The sequence below is a fragment of the Ostrea edulis genome, chromosome 7 (assembly GCF_947568905.1).
Source record: "Ostrea edulis chromosome 7, xbOstEdul1.1, whole genome shotgun sequence".
NCBI lineage: Eukaryota > Metazoa > Mollusca > Bivalvia > Ostreida > Ostreidae > Ostrea > Ostrea edulis.
Genome location: NC_079170.1, coordinates 49,224,061 through 49,244,220, shown reverse-complemented (window position 1 = coordinate 49,244,220; position 20,160 = coordinate 49,224,061). Strand labels below are relative to the sequence as shown.

The window sequence follows — 20,160 nt, the reverse complement described above, 5'->3', positions numbered from 1 at the left end:
AATGGTCTCGTCCCAAAGACTTTCTAGTTCCATATTCTCCTCAAGTCGAGAAACACGTGTAAGTAGAAATATGGGTATCATTTATAAAGAGTTTTATAAAAGACCCAGTCACGTGATAAGAACGCGTTTGAGAGATAAACTTGTATAGCGGACGGAGTGGTTTCGCGTCTTACAATTCTTTTTTTTTTTTTTTCTCTTATGGTTTCACCAATTATTTTTTAAATCTATTGTATATACATGTAAACGTTTTTCCAGCCAATTTAGTCAAAATATGTATTAAAATAAAAATATCAAAACCAACAGTCCAAACATTTATATGCACTTTAAAAACGGCTTTTTAAAAACAATTAATGAACATACATTTTTCGGTGATAAAAAGTCATTATGATAGAAAGTGTACAAAGTGTAATGTAAAGACATAACAATTGGCATCATATTGTAAACAGGCGACCGCGCTTCCGAAAGCTATAATAAAATATCACGAATAATAGTAAAATATGGTACAAGTCACTTACCCCATATTGTTGATTATGTTCAGATACCCGATGGGCGCGGTCATAATGACTACACCCATCGGGTATATGCAGATAATCAACAATATCATATGGGGTAACTACTACGTGAACCATGACTGCGCACGAGCGCGTTTCCCGCACCGAGACACTCACTCGAAGTCAAACCCTGTAACTATTCAGACGTACTGTCTTTTTCTATGTACTACCTGTGTGTCAGTTATGTCCAACATGCCTGTGTTGAACCTCTGCCATATGTATGTATGTATGCTTTGTATTAAATGTCATACTACTATTAATTTACTAAATAGTAGATGTATTTTCATATACCCTCGCTTTGTAATTGCTTGACATTTTAACACAGCAAGAATGTCAACAGTATTTAACAACTCTTGTTTTAACTATGTGTTCCTCTGTGACATTGTCTTGTATTTATATTGTAATTATGTGCCTATTCCTAAATAAATAAACAAAATACAATGTGCTAATACCCAGGGGCGGATCTAGGAATTGCGGGGGGGGGGGGTCGACTTCTTAAGGCAAGGGGTCTGGGGATTTTATAGGGCTTGAAAAAAGTCTCCTTTATTATTTTCTATCATTTTTAATAAGTGAAATTAATAAATTGACCCAAATTTTAAGGGGGTTTGGAAAAATGCAAGTTCTCCCAATAACTTTTTTTTTTTAATTTATTGAATTCATTTTATTGGGAGAACTTACATTTTTTCCAAAATTCGATAACCAGAGTATGCCAGACCGAAGTTTATCAACGCCGTAAGGACAACTAATAGACGATAGACAGATCATCCTTACGAACCGAAAGATATCCATTTTGAGGTATCATTAATTAAAAATACACTATATAATTAACTTTGTTCCATATGAAATTGATCAAGATAATTATGATTATTTTATTTGAATACGGGGCCTCCGCGTCCGAGTGGCTAGAGCATCGCGCTCAAAATCACACGGCCTCTCACCTCTGTCGGCGCGGGTTCGAATCCCGCTCGTGCTGGTAAGTGAGAAAGTTTCCCAGTTTACTTTCAGAAGGTCGGTGGTCTCTTCCCAGGTACATTGTATCTGGGTTCTCTCTTCCACCAATAAAAAAACACTGGGCGCTACCATATAACTGGAAAATTATTGAGTGTGGCGGAAAACATCAATCTATCCATTTATTTGAATACAGCTGCTGTCCATCCACTTTTTCCCCAGATCCGGGGAGGATATGAAGCAGCTGCCAGGGATTTTTGTCCTGGTGTCCCGCGGGAGAAAAAGGATCACAAACAGGTATACATTTACTAGTATTTAAAAATATTATAATTCTGGTTAGCGTTTCAGATATCCAGAATTAGAATATGTTTTTAAATGAAATAATTCGAGATATATATATATATATATATATATATATATATATATATACATATATGTATATATATATAAGAATGTATAATTCATTGCTTTTTAATTTCAGGTGTTTGTCAAGATCATTGATCTTTTGCTGTGTTCCCCTGTAGTCGAGCTGTTGGTAGACGATTTCGAGGACGGCTTGTCGAGAGGCGCCAAGTCTGTTTCCAGTGAGATGCGGATCCAAGGATGCACCTTTCACTGAGGACAAGCGGTTTGGCACCATGTGCAGGAGCTTGGGCTACAGGTAAAAAAAAAAAAGACACGTTTACTGACTGAGCTAGCCAAATTTAAAACGAATGTACAAATATTGCTAATATTTGTACTTTCATTCATGTTCTAAAAGAAAGTCAGCAATTTGATATGACGGCGTAGTATACATAACAGCTGAAAATCTCCTGACCATGACTTGCATCCATATTTGGTAATTATTTCCATATCTGAACGTGGTAAAGGCAAATAAGTAATCCAAGAAAGACCAACTCCCAACTTATGATGTAAGTCATCATACAATATATCAACTTCACAAGTCAAGGGTTATTGATTCGTTACCTCGCGAGGCCCCCTAGCGAATCAATAACCCTTGACTTGTGAAGTTGCTATTATACATGTATAGGTATGTGTTATTTGATATTCTCAGTTTTAAGAAAATTACTGGAAAACACATTTTCCAACAAATTAATTCATCAGTGCTGTGAAATAGGTGGCGTAGTTCGTGGAATGTGCATTATTCGCACGCGGACGGACGGCATTATAAATGATTGAAAAAGACTGTATCTTCATAGTTGCAAAAATAATGCATTTTTGTGTATATTGCAGGATAACCTCCAAGGTTTGATTTGTAAAAATCGAGGCACTAGCGGAAAACCAGAACTTTATCTCTATTCTACTACAGCCCAGAAATAAACATTCGATCGTTTACCTATACAGGTACGAATTAGGTCACCGTGACGTCATGACATTTTCCGAAACGGACTGTTTGCTGACGAAAATGGCGAGATCGTAGAATATACTAGTTGGATATTTATTAAAATCATCATAATAATAAAAATCCGGATAAATTTAAGCCAATCTTACAGACCGGATGACATTTTTGTTGTTATGGCTATAGTGTAAACAAAACGGTGTATAAATAGCACCAACCAACGATTCATGAGAGTTTTATTTTCCTACTCAGAACATCACTTGGAGATAACTCTTGTTAAATTAACGTGAAAGTTGGTGTCGTCAGTTTAAGATAGTGTTTCTCAAATACCAGAGTTACATATTGTAGTATTTTGGTGAATTTTCTTGACAGGGCAAATTTTGGCCTAAACCGTATCTTGTTCTTCGAAAAATATATCGGGTATTTAGTTTTATGTTGACTGATTGCATCAACTGCTCCAAGAATCGACATGTCTGTTTACATGCGTATCGATCTCGGAATGCAGACGATTGATTTATACTGAATGGCAAATTTTAGATTTGTTTTATAACATATATATTAATTCTTATAATTATAAAATTGAATTATCAGTTATCGACTTTATTGTTGTATTAGCTAAACACGAAGTACAATCTAGATGTGTCAATTTTCCCCATAATCTGTTAAATTAAGTATGAAAGTATATAGCAGAATAATGACCGTGTTTTACAATAACCGTGGTAGAATAAGCAGTCAACAATGAACTGTTGACCGGTCTGTAGTATACAGTTATAGCTATTTTGTTTAATCCGAGCACTGATCTGTTGCCCGAAGCCGGCGGTTGTTGTTGGAGTACTCGGTCTATAACTGTTTTATTACACACCTTCATTCTTTTAGGTTGTTTTTCCCTAGAGACATGTACAGCTATTGACTAGGTCCGAAGACAACAGCTATTTTGTTTGATCTGAGGACGGATCTGTAGCCCGAAACCGAAGGTTGAGGGCAACATATATATGTTCAAAGGACAAACAAACTGCTGTTGTCCGAGTATACTTAACTTTTGTTATACACCTTTATTCTTTTTATAGTTTCTTTTCTAGATGTACAGGATTTGTTGACTTTGAACTTTTAACAGGACAGTGCGATTGCGTACATTTATCACCATATCCACTAGTTTATAAGAAAACATACCAATATTCTAATAAATAATTATATTCTTTATGTTTTTGTTCTGCTTTTTTTCTAATAAATTATATACTTGTGTATTTCATCATCAGTTAAACAGTGAACCTTGCAATTATGCACACAAAGCAGCAGACCAAGAATAAAAAAGGGACGTGCGTAACCAATAGAAATAGGGCAGAATTGCCCGGTCAACAGTTGACCGGTCAATAGACCAGCAGTGTGAGAATTGTTTCAACAGTTCAAATAAATCGTATCAGTTTTTTATAGGAAAACAAATTAATGTTTATAACATCGTGCCGTAGTCGGGACTTTTATTGGCTACGTCACTCAATTCTCGGTCTGCTGCTTTGGTTTCGTAATGGCGAAGTTCAATGATTTGACTGATGATGAAATAAAGAATCGAAGAGAAGAAACACGAAAAATGTAATCGACGTTGCCTAAAATATTTTTGAACAACGAAAACCTGTTAATATTAATTAGAATATTAGGAATGATATTTTTATATACTCGTGGGTACGGTGATTACAGTAAACACCAACCTTTACCGTTCAAAGATCTAAAGTCAACAAACCATGCGCGTCTACTAAAGCCAAACTAAAAAAAAAAGTGCAAGGTGTATAACAAAGCAGTTATAGACTATGTCCTCGGACTACAGCTGTTTGTGTGACCCTCGAACATACTAAAACCAAATCCGGCTCAATATGTTCTGTTACCTTGAATTGATCCTTGTCCATTCACTCTTCGTTAGAATAAAATAAAATTCATAAAAATGTTAGTCCTTTTAGAGGTTAAAATACATGTATGTTTAAACCAAATGCATAGTCCTTTTTTTATCCCCAAGGTACACATGAGACCCCTCTTATGCGACAAGGCATGAGTGACGAGTTTCTCCCTCATAGAATATATATATATACAACAGATCAACAATGATATTTATGATGAAGGCTACATTCATTTTTTATTGAAATTAACCTAGAAAACCTAGAAAATTACAAACAAATATGTATGCAGGCAAATTTTCACTAATAGTGCGAGTTCGGATCACGACACTAAAATAATGCTAGTAGTTTAGCAATCTTATACTTTGTTTTCAAAAATCAAGTTTGAAGTCACACTCAAAATACAGAAGGATTATCCTATCTAAGTATCCCTTTGTGAAAAATTCACCAACATCAGACCTTATCATGTATGCAAAAATTCGTATGTACTCCAGGTGGCCAAAGTATACCATATTGGGTTTCAAGAAAAAAAGGAATTCTAATGAGAGTTTTTGTCCATCCGCAATATAAATTATTCGTGTTTGGGAGGCATACTTTCCTATAGAGGTCCTGATATATGATACTTTTGTAGAAAAACCCTATAAGGTACTATATGCTTTTGGAATGCAAAACTGTGGAGAAGTGAATGAATGAATTTATATGGGTGTTTTCTAGGACTGAATGCATGAGAAATTAAGATTACAGAATTACCTACAATTTGTGGTACGTGCACTTGTATATCTATTATCTCCTCAACTGTAAATTGTGTTTATGTGTTTGTCGGATTTTATGTCTTATTCAATCATTTAACAAAATTTAGAATATCCTCATGAAAGAGTAACAATTTAAAACTATGCGCTTTTCAAAGCTGAAATTGCAATTTCATTTCAGATTACATCCGCGTTTATTTTTTGGAATAATCGTATGTTCCAAAAGATGAATCATATGGAGGCGGTGGGGTTGAATAATTTCCTGCTGGAGTTGGCTGCACCGGGTAACTTCCGTGAGGTGGGTTCCGGTTGTATGCGGACGATGCACGTAATTTTCGATGTTTGTAAGCACAGAAGCAGCAAGCAGCAACCACTCCGGCAACCAGACACACAGTGACGGGCACAACGATCCCGATAACCGTGGTAAACAACCGCCAGTCTGTGAGAATGTAAAACAGTGAAAAATAAATAGCATTTAGTGACCTCCTATCGAAAACAAATATAGAAAGAAACAAAGAGTGCACAAAATTCTTGATTTAACACGCTTAAAAAGAAAACAGTCGTGCCTAGTATACAAAAATCCATAATAGAAAAATATTGAAGCAATGATTAAAAAGGGCTCTTACTAGTCTAAAACTTCAAATGAGACTTTTTAATAATATAAAATTCTCTCTCTCTCTCTCTCTCTCTCTCTCTCTCTCTCTCTCACACACACACACACACACATGTATAAACATTATTCTTGCTTACCAAATTCATCAGTTGCATTTTTAGTGTAAACATAACCCGAGAAAGCAGCTCTGTTTAGAGACCTACTATAACGGGTTTTGAACTCTAATTGTAGTGTGGCATTGGACTTGATGCAAAGCGTTGATAGCCTTTCTTTCTCCTCACAAAGGACGATGAGTACCTGGAAATTAATAATTTTAAAAAGTGTGTGCTATACTTTTAAAAGATGATCTAATCATGAAACGTTAGGTGTGAATTTATTTTTATTTTTTATTTTTTTTTAATCATTATTATTTGTATAGGGGGAAGAAGAAGAAGAAGAAAAAGAAGAAGAAGGAGGAGGAGGAGAGAAAGAGGGGCAAATATATAATCTGTATAACAGTACTTTTCCTGCTTTTCCATCCTTCTTGCCGTAGACGTGAAGTTCTACAGCGCAATCGGGGTCAATGTATTTTTCTGGTTTATAGCACAGCAGATACTGACCAGAACCAGTAAAAGACATTTCATCACACGACGAGTTGACCGGCGAGCCGCTGTAAAGGACGGACGCCACCGATCCGAAGTCCTGCTCTACCGCTGTTACACTGCAGTCTTTTCCAAACTCGTCTAAATATAAAGAGAGATGACAAAATTTAAATACTACTTCCTAAAACTATGTAATCTAAAAATGTGGTGCAATGTTACGATATCAAATAAATCATATTAAATCGGTTATATATGTATTTAGATATAGTCAGGGTGGGGTTTTTTTTTCTGTGCAGGCTTATATCAACAACGTACTTATTCTGGACACTAGAATTACGCGTTATAAAGTGTTAGTATCTTAACAAACCTCACTGCTTTTCTGATTAGGAAGACACGTTGGTCAGTCTATCATTGACTTTTAAGAAAATTCAGTTTCAAAGTAATACATGCGAATCATCGTTATTGCAATCATTTCAAAAATAATACTTATAAAAAAGGGGGGGGGGGTCGATACATTAGACTTTGAGCAGAAGTATGACGATTCTTCCCACATTTAACTGTAGCTCTCTGGGCGGTGAAATCTGGACGGTCTATTTCAATTCTTCTCCACAGGGCTACAGTTTTGTAGCTAGTTTCAACTCTGAATCAATCTTCACCTCTTAAGAATTTACTTACAGGTTGTATGGCCGGGCTTCTGAGATGTGCTTAAATGTATCAGGAACACAGTCGTCGAAAGACACTTTAGCAGACCTGTAAAAACAATATAATACGTGCATGATTTTAGCAGACCTGTAAAAACATTATAATACGTGCAGGATTTTGTTTATTACAATGATATAAACAAGTTGTAAGGTTGTACAACTTTACTTAACAATTATTGAGGGCACTTGCACGACAATATTACTGAGCACGCATGAGTTGAATTATGTAAAAACTTCACTACGCTATATTCATCATGAGAAATAAATTACAATTCTAAAAATGCATGCCAGCATACTTCATGAACGCGCGTCATAAAAAGTATGCTGTAGTGAAGCATTGATGTTCGTAACGTGATGTATTTTCAGAAATAAGACTTTTTCATATTTAGATTCACGTTTATTTCTGTAGGAAATTCCCAGCCGTTAGAATGATCGTACGATAGTTATCAAGATTCATGCGAGCAAATGGCTACCATTTCAATGTCCTACATTTTTCATAACGCTATGCGAGTTATTTCCTCTGATTACAGAGGGCGCGCAGCATTTTACGGTCCTCAGTTGACGGTGTCACATAAGGAATAATTTTTTTTTTTTTTTTTTAAAGTCAATTTTTGATTGCAGTCAATTGCCAGTTCAGGACTTTTTCTAAGAATTAAGTGTAATGACTTAAGAATGGTATAACTGAACAAAATATTTTAGTCACTAATTACATTTATGTGTACGTCCCCTGTGTGGTGTTCTCGCAAGCAGAAGTATGTATACGTAAATATCAACTAGTCCTCGATTTCTGTAGATCAGAATCATAATGTCCTTAGTATATCAGCAATTCTTCATTTTTAATTTATATTGATATTTTCAACAACCAAAACACAAAAGAAAACATGCAGTACGATATGCCTAAAACACATGTATAACCAACGCATACATGTACATTATAAAATCGTTTCACACTTAACAAAACTGCGTATTGCTAAATATACGCTAGGTGACAATAAATAAAGCATGTTAATATTATCTTGAATTGGTACGTCTAGTGAAATATTTTTGTTAAAATATTTTAGCGTGTGATTCAATCTTTTGAAAGTTAAGATTTTGTGTACGTCAACTCAGTACATCTCTTCTTGTACTTCAATTACTCAAAACAATCATCAGGCTCGTAGCAACAATGGGTCTGCCTCCTCTTATTATTACATACAAACTTGGTTATTTTTACGTGCAGAGATAGATCTGATCTACAGTCGGATAGATGCCCCCACCCCCTTTAAAAACCAACAAAAAGCACTGTCGTGAATGGTAGTGGAAATGTAAACTTTAACCGATGAATGGAACTGAAAGATCAATCCTTGCCGCCTTCTTTCTCAAGCTTTGGAATTTAAAAACAAAAATTATTTGTTAAGATTTTTTAGGCAATATTATGAAATCACCCCCCCCCCCTTATAAACGATGCTGCGTGCCTGATTGTATCACATGTTTGCATTATGCTTTTAATTCTAGGTGTCTGTTGTTTTTAAAGAAGATTACTTTTGAAATCCTCGGTATTAATTGCAAAATGTGGACAGAAATAAACGTCAAATACAATGTACACCTATAACACCCCTCCCCCTTCCCCAACTCTACAATTTGACTAATCCGAGATTCCCCTTACTCTTACCCCCGCTTTTATATTGTGACATGTAATCCCCCTCCCCCGCACATGTCACAATATAAAAGCGGGAGTCAGAGGAATCTCGGATTACAATTTGACGAAGTGCTAACTTTAAAAAAAATTCTCCATAAAATCGAGGAAATTAAACTTTGTATATCATAGATATATTACAACCTGTTAAAACTTTGTGTACTATAGAATTTGGTAACGTAAGCTTTACTATACACTATTTGTTAATAATGTGAAGCTTAGGACCGCAAAAATGTAGGCGATTGGTAACCATATCGAAGGAAACACACTGGAAATGTAAACATTCAATATCTGAAATGGAACAATGCATTTTGTTGTTGATATTTTAATCCGAAAGTGGCTTGATTTATAATATCATCACCATCACTTTCCAAGTCCATTGCGAGCAAGATTTTTTTCAAAAACAAAACAATGAAACCGAGCGACGTTTTGTATTCAAAATATCGGATTAAAAGTAGCTTATTTAATAATCCAAATGCCCCCAAAATCGTCCTTTGTATGATAATTAGTTTGGTAGGTAAATCATAGCTCGGCAAATGTTTAGATAAGAATGTAAATTATGTAAATTACGTACACGGACTAACATATCCTACCTTTACAAACCATGGTTCCGTAACTCGTGTTTAACACGGAATAATCATATTTACCCTTGCATACATTTATATCTAATAAATAACATCCGGATTCAGCATAAGTTTAGCATGCCGAGCATGAAGTCAAAATCTGGTACGATATGCGATTCATAACAGCATTGATTTAAGAATTTATATCATGCGAGATTTTGTAATCGTATATCTTTGGAGTATTTTGGTTGAATATGTAGTGCAAGTTCATAAAAAAAAAATCAAAATAGGTAAAATCAATAGGAATATTAAATTTCTAATGATTTTTACATTTATTAAAAATTTGAATTTTTGGATAGATTTCACCCTTCCAATCCTCTGCATTAAATAATTAGTAACTATATCTATATTTCAGGAGTAGGTATAAGGCGGTCTGCTCATGGGACCGTATTCACAAAGTTGAATTCAAATAAATCAGAAAAACAAAACATTATATTCACCTCCACCTACCTCCGAGGTGAATACAACATCTGATTTTTTCTCCAAAATCGGACCATATTCGAAAATCAATACTTCGATGATTATCATTTTTTGGTCGTCCAATAAAAATTCGTGTTTCTATTAACGTCAGACCAGGTCCGTAACATCCGGTGCAGTAGTCGATTTCGATGTTTACATAAGTACTAGAGTTCAGACATATGTATACATGTAAAAAAAAAAAAAAAAAAAACTAAAAAAAAAAAACTAAACTACATGTATAGACATGATTACCTGAAAAGAACAAGAAGTGACTTAAGTAACTAACGTATCGTATTGAATGTCAATAATTGTATTTAAGGGGGTATAAGGGAGATAAATACTTTCATTCGGGATTTTGATATCCCAATAATACCAATAACATATAACATACATATATGTCTCAGTCTGATAATAACAATAACATATATATGTCTCAGTCTGATAATACCAATAACATATAACACATATGTATGTCTCAGTCTGATAATACCAATAACATATAACATACAGCATGTCTCGGTCTGATAATTACCAATAACATATAACATACATATATGTCTCTGTCTTATAATACAAATAACATATTACATACATATATGTCTCTGTCTGATAAAACCAATAACATATAACATATATATATATATATATATATATATATATATATATATATATATATATATATGTCTCAGTCTGATAATACCAATAACATATAACATACATATATGTCTCAGTCTGATAAAACCAATAACATATAACATATATATATATATATATATATATATATATATATATATATGTCTCAGTCTGATAATACCAATAACATATAACATATATATATATATATATGTCTCAGTCTGATAATACCAATAACATATAACACACATGTATGTCTCAGTCTGATAATACCAATAACATGGACAATTATTCTTTTAATCAATATCGCACATTTCACCTAAAGTTTTGTTTTCCTTATATCTAATTTGTTGAATAGTCATTTGTGCTTTGTCATACATGGTTTTGTTGATAAAATCATCGTAGAAGAGAACGGTAGTAAATAGTTTCGCAATGCGTAATAGGACCAGGATTCTCAGGGGGGGTATTATCATTCGGACGTCATAGCTATATTTATAGAGTATTATCATTCGGACGTCATAGCTGTATTTATAGAGTATTATCATTCGGACGTCATAGCTGTATTTACAGAAAGAAGTATCCGCGTCTTTATTGTAGATCTACTAATTTAAGCCTCTTCAAAAAAAGTATTCAAAAGTTTAAGCATTTTTAATCACTACATAACAATCGAATATGTTATGTACATGTACCATATTGTCGAGATTCAACAACCAGAAATATCATTCAGCATATTATAGCATTTTAAATGATTTCTTTTAGAACGTCTCCTAGATGGACATTGAAACATTTCTGAATAGATAATTTGAACGTAGTTCCCTGCACCATCAAAATGGTTGTGAACAACAAGCATGATGTGCCAGCAAAAGAAATGCTGTATTCACTAAATTTTGAAAGTCTCGCATTGTTCATTTTTTTTTATGCCCCCGAGATCGAAGATCAGGGGGGCATATTGTTTTTGTCCTGTCTGTCATTCTGTAATTTTGTCTGAAACTTTAACCTTGCTAATAACTTTTGAACAGTAAGTACTAGAACTTTGATATTTTACATGAGTATTTCGTGTGACAAGACCTTTCCATGGGTACCAACATGTTTTACCCTGTGACCTTGACCTTGGAGTTTGACCTACTTTTTGAAAACTTTAACCTTGCTAATAACTTTTGAACAGCAAGTGATAGAGCTTTGATATTTCACATGAGTATTTCTTGTGACAAGACCTTTCCGCGAGTACTAAACATTTTGACCTTGACAGATGACCTACTTTTTGAAAAATGGACATTGTTCATAACTTCTAAATGGTAAATATTTAGAGCTTTCTTATTGCACATGAGTATTTCTTGTAACAAGATCTTTCTACTGGTACCAAGATATTTGTCCTTGTGACCTTGACCATCTTCGGAATTGGCCATCATCGGGGGCGTTTGTATTTCACAAACACATCTTGTTTTATTCTGAATACTTACCTACCCTTATTTTTAATACTGGGTCAGGAGAGGGTGAGCTAACATTTATTCAAAGATGACCTTGTTGCGCATTTCTGTGGATATTTCAATATCACAAAATAACAAAAAATTAAATCCTGCAAAAATGTTTAAATCAATTTTAATAACAAATTGAAAAATTCTTCATCACAGAAGGAAAATAATTCCACTGTACAATAAGATAGTTCAATTACATATTTCCGCATGTACCATGGGGCGCCATTTTACTGTTATTACTTAGGACTGACACTATTACATATATATAAAGCAAACTTGGCTGGGAAGCGGGAATATATCTCTAATCTTTTTTACTTTATGACCAAAAAACTATAGGTGCCTTCCTTTAACGATCATCTACCTTTATATAAAATACGAGGGCTTTTTCATGAAAACGATTCAAGATAATCCGAGATCCAAGATGTTTTTAACCTTGACCCTTGACTCCATGACCCAAAAGTCTGTAAGTGTCTTCCTTTATTGATTAGTTACCTTTTGAAAGCTCTATGTCAAAAATTATTCAAGATCGGACGGATGGTCAAATCGATTCCTACAAGAGTTAGACTTGTGCATTTCAGTGTGGGCCGTATGAATATATTGTCAACTGCAGGAGATTTTCGTGGAAATCAAAACTCATGTGAAATGATGAAGCACAAGTTTTGTCTGAATATGAAGAATATGAGTGCAAGAAATGTGTCTAGACTACTTTCTAAGACAGAAGCAGAGAAGAAAGTTCAGGTATTTTAATAGGATTTTATGACAAAGCAGCCTAATGTAACACGACATGTTTAATGTACGCCAAGACTCCTCCGGATTTCGCAACATACCATTTTAAAACTTTAAACGTTATCATGAAGTTATAATAAAACAAAATTTCTAGTCATATTAGATAAAGTCTCCTGTTCATAACTATATCTTAGATTTTACAACATTTCCAATGTTTTTGCTTAAAATCTCTACAAATTGTAATCAGCTGATGACAGCCATTTCCTCATGAATGTATCCAATGTAAGTATGAATAAATATAAATATAGCATGTCTATTTCAACGGCTGGGAATTCTGACAGAAATGAAGGTAGAATGTAAATATAAGAAATAAACTTCATTTTATGAGTATACAGGGCGGTATGAACTTCGACAATATTCATGTCGGCATACTTCATGAAGCGCTTTAGTTCAAAAAGTTCATAACCACATAAACGACTGGTAATTCTACCTACAAGTACCATACTTAGATACTAGAAATATTGAAGGAAACCATCAAATGATATTGTTATACATTGATAATGCTTTGATTAAGAATATATTTAAATATACCAATGCATGTTTCACCATACACTCCGGACAGATTTTTATTACTGTGAGAAGGGCATTTGGATCGGTTATTCTGACATTCACGGTCCATGATATGATATGAGGGTACAGCTAGTCTGGAGAGTAAATGATGTGCCAAAATTACACACCAAACAAATGTAGAAAACACATAAAGAGGTAAAATCAATAGGCTTTGTTTCTCTTGCAAGGTAGGAGATGCCGAGGGCTTCACTCCAAAGACTTCCTCCATACCCTACAAAATTTCTGAATTCCAGGGGCTTCGCCACTTGGGTTCCTCTTCGGGTTTTGCCTTGAACTCACTGGGGTCTCAAAGCGGCTCCTATCCCCCTACCTAATCAGCTTGCGACCCCACCCCCACTTCGGGATCCGCCCTGCCATGGTCTGCCATAATATTTGGAGGATATATGTTTATATATTCCATTTAATTGTTGTGAATGACGTGCTGTACAGGGTACTTTTATTGTGTTTATTGTCAGAATGGAATTTGGGGTTTACATTTGACATAACACACTGTACTTGGAAAAATTGAAAATGAAACAAGTTGTTGTCTGTCGACTTGTACATATAATGTAAATTATGATTTTTTTTTTATTTTCATTTGCGATCAGTGTACAAGCCAACCGCTGAAACTTGACCAGCCGCCATGAGCATAATTTCCATACGTAGTTCTGATATTGACAAGGTCCCCAGCATTTAGTTTCACAGGCACCACCTGAGTACAACTGAGGTAACCAGCTGTTGAGCCTTCGTTGTTGCAGTTATCCAGCTCATGGCGAATACCATTTACTAGCAATTCAGTATCAAACACTTTCCCTGGTGCGGTCAAATTCTCCCAACTGAAGACGTATAGTCCAGAAACGGGTGCCGTAAAATATCCAGTTGAGGGATTATATGCCTTGTGACTATCGAAATGAAGTCCATTATATAGAACATTAGTGTGTTGGTCACGAGGAGGTGTGAAAGTGGCGGTTAAATATGCGGAGAAATAGACTGGATTCGAATCTGTAATGTATAGAAAATTTAAACTAACATTTGAATTCGATAGATCTCGATTCATATCAAAATTTATTTTTACACACCATGAAGCATTAATAGATTGTATAATACAAGATTTCCCAGTATCTGTCAATTCTAAGTTTGCATGCGTGTCATTTAACAGATAAGTTACAAAATATATAGACTGTAAAAGTTGTTATTCACGCGTGGGGAAAATTTACACTAATTACGCGATCACGTAAAAAGCTTGTAAATTTTGCCCATACCATAGTTATAAATATTTGATATAATAAATATTATTTTTAGTTACCACTTGTCATGTTGGACGTGGAACCCCCAGCATACATATCCACTTTCACAGTACATAGATAATCATATTTATATGTACATGAATATAATAACTTAATATAGCTAGCGGAATACACACTTACTGAATTTTTCAACTGTTGTCAATCTCTGTGTGAGTTGTTGAACAGTTGCAGTCAAATTTTGAACAACGGATTCTAAATGTGAAACTCTTTCACTTGAAAACTCGGGACTTCCGGCAATAAGACGTTCGAATCTTTTACCATGACAAACGGTCAATGAAATAAAAAAGACTAATTTTGCAACGGACATTGTACTCACTTGTATCAATGATCAAATAATGTTCAGTTTAGCAGTGCGTAGTCGTTATTTATCAAAGGTCCTTGACTGAAATGGCAATTCGGTTATCTGTGTAGGCTATTTAGGTGTTCATCATGTTTTGTAAGGCTAGATATTGCACGGTCAACTTGGCATAAATGTGAGAGAAAGATAATTACTACCTAACGTAAATTGAATTTTTAAAAGAGTTACTATGTATATCTACGGAAGCCCATTAGTGCATACCAAAACTAAATAAAAAACAAAATTATTTTATAAAATACGAAATTATTATGTAAAAAAACAAAACGAAATTATTAATTAAAAAACGAAATTAATAAATAAAATCGAAAATATTGAATAAAAAACGAAATTAATATATAAAAACATGTGCAACTCGCATTCTAGATATCAAACCTACAATTGGAACGAAAAAGTGCACATAATCCTTCAGTTTATAAGCTGACCGTGTATAAGTAAGAAAATATATGACTCCCATCAGTCAGGTACCTCAAGAATCACTTGATTTTACACTCATCAAGTTTCGGTGGTGTGATACGGTGTGTACCAGTGTGGCTGCTAAAACTGGTGGCCTTCGTTTATGCCAAGCACTGAATACTTTACCGTGTCATGTAGAATTAATGACTTATCAGTTCACATCAGTACAGCACGTTCCTTTTCTTATTTAATAATCTTGTTGTTTTTTTATGTAATAATTTCCTATTTTATATAATAATTTCGTTTTTTATATAATTTCGTTTTTTATGTAATAATTTCATTTTTTATATAATATCTTCAGCTTTCATGGTACGCACATGGCTTTCATGGTACGTACATGTACTTTTGTTTTAATATGTCTAATGCGGGATTTTGATATTCCTCTTATACTTTTAATCCATTCTGACAATGTTTCAAATTCTTCTCTTTCATCGTCTGGCATAATCTTCTACAAAATTCATAATAGAGATGAAGTTCTCTGTATTTGGGACCTTTTAGAATAAGTGATTTGAAGTTTTCATTTTGAACTATATCAACATCACCAATAATAACATGTCCAGCTGGATTATAGTTGTCAGAAGATTTTGGGGCCCTTCATCGGTCTTGGTGACGTTTCCATGTGAGTGAAAAATTCTCGAGAGAGACGTTAAACAAGATACAATCAATCAATCAATCACGTAATTTTGTGGCATATTTAAGATATTTACCTAAATTACTCAGTTCTGTAACGTTATTTACACTCAGTAATTTTATAAGTTTATATACACTTGGTTTTACATAGTTGAATTGTTTAATATATCTTTTTCTTATTTCGTTATATAAAGGACATCTTAGAATGAAATGAAAATCATCTTTGATATCATTTAAACTACACTATTTGCAAATTCTCATATTTCTGGGAACATTATTATGTCTACCAGTTTCTATACATAATGAATGTGATGACGTTCTGTATCGGGTAATAAGTTGCTTACTGTACGTGTCTAATGGTTTTGTTAAATAATACTGTATACAAAAATTGTCAACAAGATGCCTATACAGCATACACTTTGGTGAATTTTCAAAACTACACATAATTTTTTGCCTGCATGTACATATCTATTATTCTGTGCTCAATAATTCTATAAATATCTTGATTCCTTCTGTGGTTCCATAAGTAATTTAAACCTAGATTTGACAGTTCTTCTTTAATATTAGTTAACCAATTATTATCATAAGTGGACATATCTTCGTAACAAGCCTTTAGAATACATTTGTCTGTGTTCTTTAGCTTTATCCAATATTTAAAAAGTTTTAATTTTCTTTTAACACATAAAGGTAATCTTCCTAATTCACAATAGACCATATTGTTACATGTTTTTCTATTTACACCCAAGACATTCTTGCAAAAATTAATATGAACTTTTTCAACACCTGGGGCTTTATGAAATCCCCATATTTCGGATCCATATGCTAGTACACTACCAACATACATGTCAAAAACCGAACATTTGTTTCTACATTAAAACAATGATTTTTAAGACTATTATTAATTGCAAACAATGCTTTTCTACCTTGTTCTGCTACGTGTTTTTGTGTTTTCAAAAATTTACCATTGTAACACATAAGTATACCTAGATAATTAAACTCATTTACAATATCCATAAGAACGTCATTATAATACCATTTTTCGTTGTCCTTAACTTTACTGCCATTTCTAAATATCATTATTTTTGTTTTCTGTACATTAACGTTCAAATCCCATTCCTTCGTGTAATTAGATAAAGTATTTAACATTTTCTGTAAACCATCAATGCTTTCAGACAACAAAACCATATCATCAGCGTACATAAGAAGAAAAATATTAATTAGATGTATTTCAATACTTGGACAATTTTCTCTCAAAAAACTATTTTCAATATCGTTAACATACAATGAGAAGAGTATAGGTGATAACACTTCACCTTGCACAAGACCCACTTCATTACAAAAGTATTCACTTAAAAATCCGTCGTACTTTACACAGGACTTCACATTATTATAAAGAGACTGTACAATTTTAACAAATTTTCCTTGTATTCCAAGATGTAACAATTTATACCACAGTTTCGTTCTATTTACAGAATCAAACGCTTTTTGGTAGTCTACAAAGCAACAATATATTTTTTCTTTCTATTTAATGTTCTATTGATAAGAGATTGTAAAACAAATATTGCATCCACAGTAGAAAGTCCTGATCTAAATCCATACTGTGCGTCTGTTACAATGTTATGGTCTCTCTCCCAATCTAATAATCTGCTATTTAATATACTCGTAAAAAGTTTTCCAAAACAACTTAAAATAGAAAGAAAAAATATATTGTTGCTTTGTAGACTACCAAAAAGCGTTTGATCCAACGACTTTTCAAATTCGTCTACCTTTTTGGAAGTGAACTCTACACTTTCCTCAAATATCCTCACATTCTTTTCAACGTTTGTGATTCTCTGTTCAATTCCATTTACTCGAGTATCAAGTGTATCTATTTTCTTTACTATCGTATCTAAAGTGTTTAACTTTTTTATGATGAAGTCTAACCTCTTGTTTGTCGCCTCCGTGTAGACACTGATGTCGAAATTCCCATTTGAAGACTGTTCTGGGTTGAGAATTGGTGTGAACGATGATTCCTTTGGGGTGGACACTGCATGTAGATTTTCAATAACTGTCGGAGTGGCGTCGTACAGGACACTGCTTCACTGATGGCTGTACTGATCTCGTGAGCACTACTCTGGTCACTGCTACTTTGGTTACTCTTCTTTCTTTTCTTTCTGTTACTCCTTCCCATTTTAATCAAAAAGTCTGATCTAACGTAATCAGTTGTAAGTGTTTCACAATTTTACCACTTCATAACGAAAATATTTTCCAGGACATTGCAATGTTCACACGAAACACCAAACTCGGAGCGATAGGGGCGAATTTCCAGGGGACCCGCTCCCTTTTCTAAGCTTCAGGATTTGAATAGGCTAGGTCGTTTGTTGACTGCCCAGAGCATTTTTGTTATTATCGTTGTGTTTATTTCGTGTTATCTAATTTGTTCGTTCATTCTTTAAGTGATCAGGTTTTTAGTGGGTTTTTTTTTCAGCTAGAGGATTACTTTAGCCACATTGTTTACAGTTGATGAGTTAGTCTTACAGGAGAGTTGATCCAACATTTTGTACGTTTACCTGTAGTGAAGCTTTGTTAAATCATGGTTAAATTCACATTTCATTTGCAAAGCAAAGAGCGGTTGTCGGAGCAAGTTGAAAAGCCACCATTGGATAGTGGAACTTGTCTAATATGACCCTTACCATAAAATCCTTGACATTCCTGGGTCGTCTAAAGGACACCATTGGTGGTTCACTAAATTATCTTGACAATTTAGGATTATCCAAGAGTTTAGTAAGATTATCCTTTAGGATTTAGTTTAGGTCCTTCAATATAGGGTGGTACGTGGTGACCAGGGGTACTCTACAGCCTTTGATTTCCTCCCTATACTGCAGAAGTGAAGACCTGTCCATTGTTTTAACCTCATTAATGACATCTGTAACATATAGCGGCTTGTAATCTCACTTTCCCAAAATGAAACTTTGAATATAGATGGATAGATAGATAATAGATAGATAGATACATAGATAGATAGATACAGTCCACTCCACCTATATTGAAGTCGGTTATATTGAAATATCTGTTATATTGAAGTTAAAATAAATCCCCCAGTAGCAATATTTGTGTAGTTCAGCATTGGTTATATTGAACTTTGGATATAATGAACAACTCAGGTCGTCCCCTGGATTTCATTATATCCGGAGTAGACTGTAGATAGATAGATAGATAGATAGATATATAGATATATAGATAGATAGATAGATAGATAGATAGGTAGATAGATAGGTAGATAAATAAATAGATAGAGCTACCACACGTAGATACAAAAACCTTCAAAAGGAAAACGTTACATTTTATGCGTAAACAATCACACAGCTACTAACTGTAACTAGATAGTTTAAGACAGCATCTACATCAAACTCCAAACGATTCGTCTTAAAAGCTCTGACAACCGTGGAGAATAGTCATGATTGATTTAAATGAATATTGTTTAACGTCCCTCACGAGAATATTTCACTCATATGAAGACGTCACCAATGCCGGTGAAGGGCTGCAAAATTTAGGCCTATGCTTGGCGCTTACGGGGGGGGGATCTTTATCGTGTCACACCTGCTGTGTCACGGGACCTCGGTTTTGCGGTCTCATCCGAAGGACCGCCCCATTTACTCGCCCCTTACGACAAGCAAGGGGTACTGAGGACCTATTCTAACCTGGATCCTCACAGAATGGGATAGTCATGAGATGATCTTTGTAATCTAAAGCGATTGACGAAACGTCAATTCGAGGGATTGTTTGATGGATTCAAATACAAGTGTATATTAAAGTATTAAAAATTAAGATCTCAAAGTCTTGCAATTGGATTAATGATTGAATATTG

At 34.1% G+C, this 20,160-nt stretch overlaps 2 protein-coding genes across 2 annotated transcripts; both read right to left on the bottom strand.

Moving 5' to 3' along the window:
• Positions 1-4,952: 4,952 nt before the first annotated feature.
• LOC125656451 (uncharacterized) lies at positions 4,953-7,484 on the bottom strand (the record flags this gene model as incomplete). The annotated part of the gene is made up of 4 exons (XM_048887053.2): positions 4,953-5,909; positions 6,221-6,380; positions 6,585-6,805; positions 7,340-7,484. Coding segments are annotated over 4 exons (771 nt in total), but the record flags the coding sequence as incomplete, so codon positions are not given.
• Positions 7,485-14,139: 6,655 nt separating this feature from the next.
• LOC125655299 (uncharacterized) lies at positions 14,140-15,281 on the bottom strand. Its single transcript, XM_048885546.2, has 2 exons — positions 14,993-15,281; positions 14,140-14,567 (listed from the first exon to the last, which is right to left on the bottom strand). Exons 1-2 carry the CDS (start codon positions 15,177-15,179, stop codon positions 14,170-14,172), a joined length of 585 nt encoding a protein of 194 aa, XP_048741503.2. The 5' UTR covers positions 15,180-15,281; the 3' UTR covers positions 14,140-14,169.
• Between the last annotated feature and the right edge of the window lie 4,879 nt (positions 15,282-20,160).

What these genes read in the sequence shown, in the direction of transcription:
- LOC125655299 (XM_048885546.2), bottom strand. Translation starts at nt 15,179, where the DNA reads ATGTCCGTTGCAAAATTAGTCTTTTTTATTTCATTGACCGTTTGTCAT. An exon ending in GACAACAGTTGAAAAATTCA is followed by an intron (nt 14,568 to 14,992) that starts GTAAGTGTGTAT and finishes TATACATTACAG; the next exon opens with ATTCGAATCCAGTCTATTTC.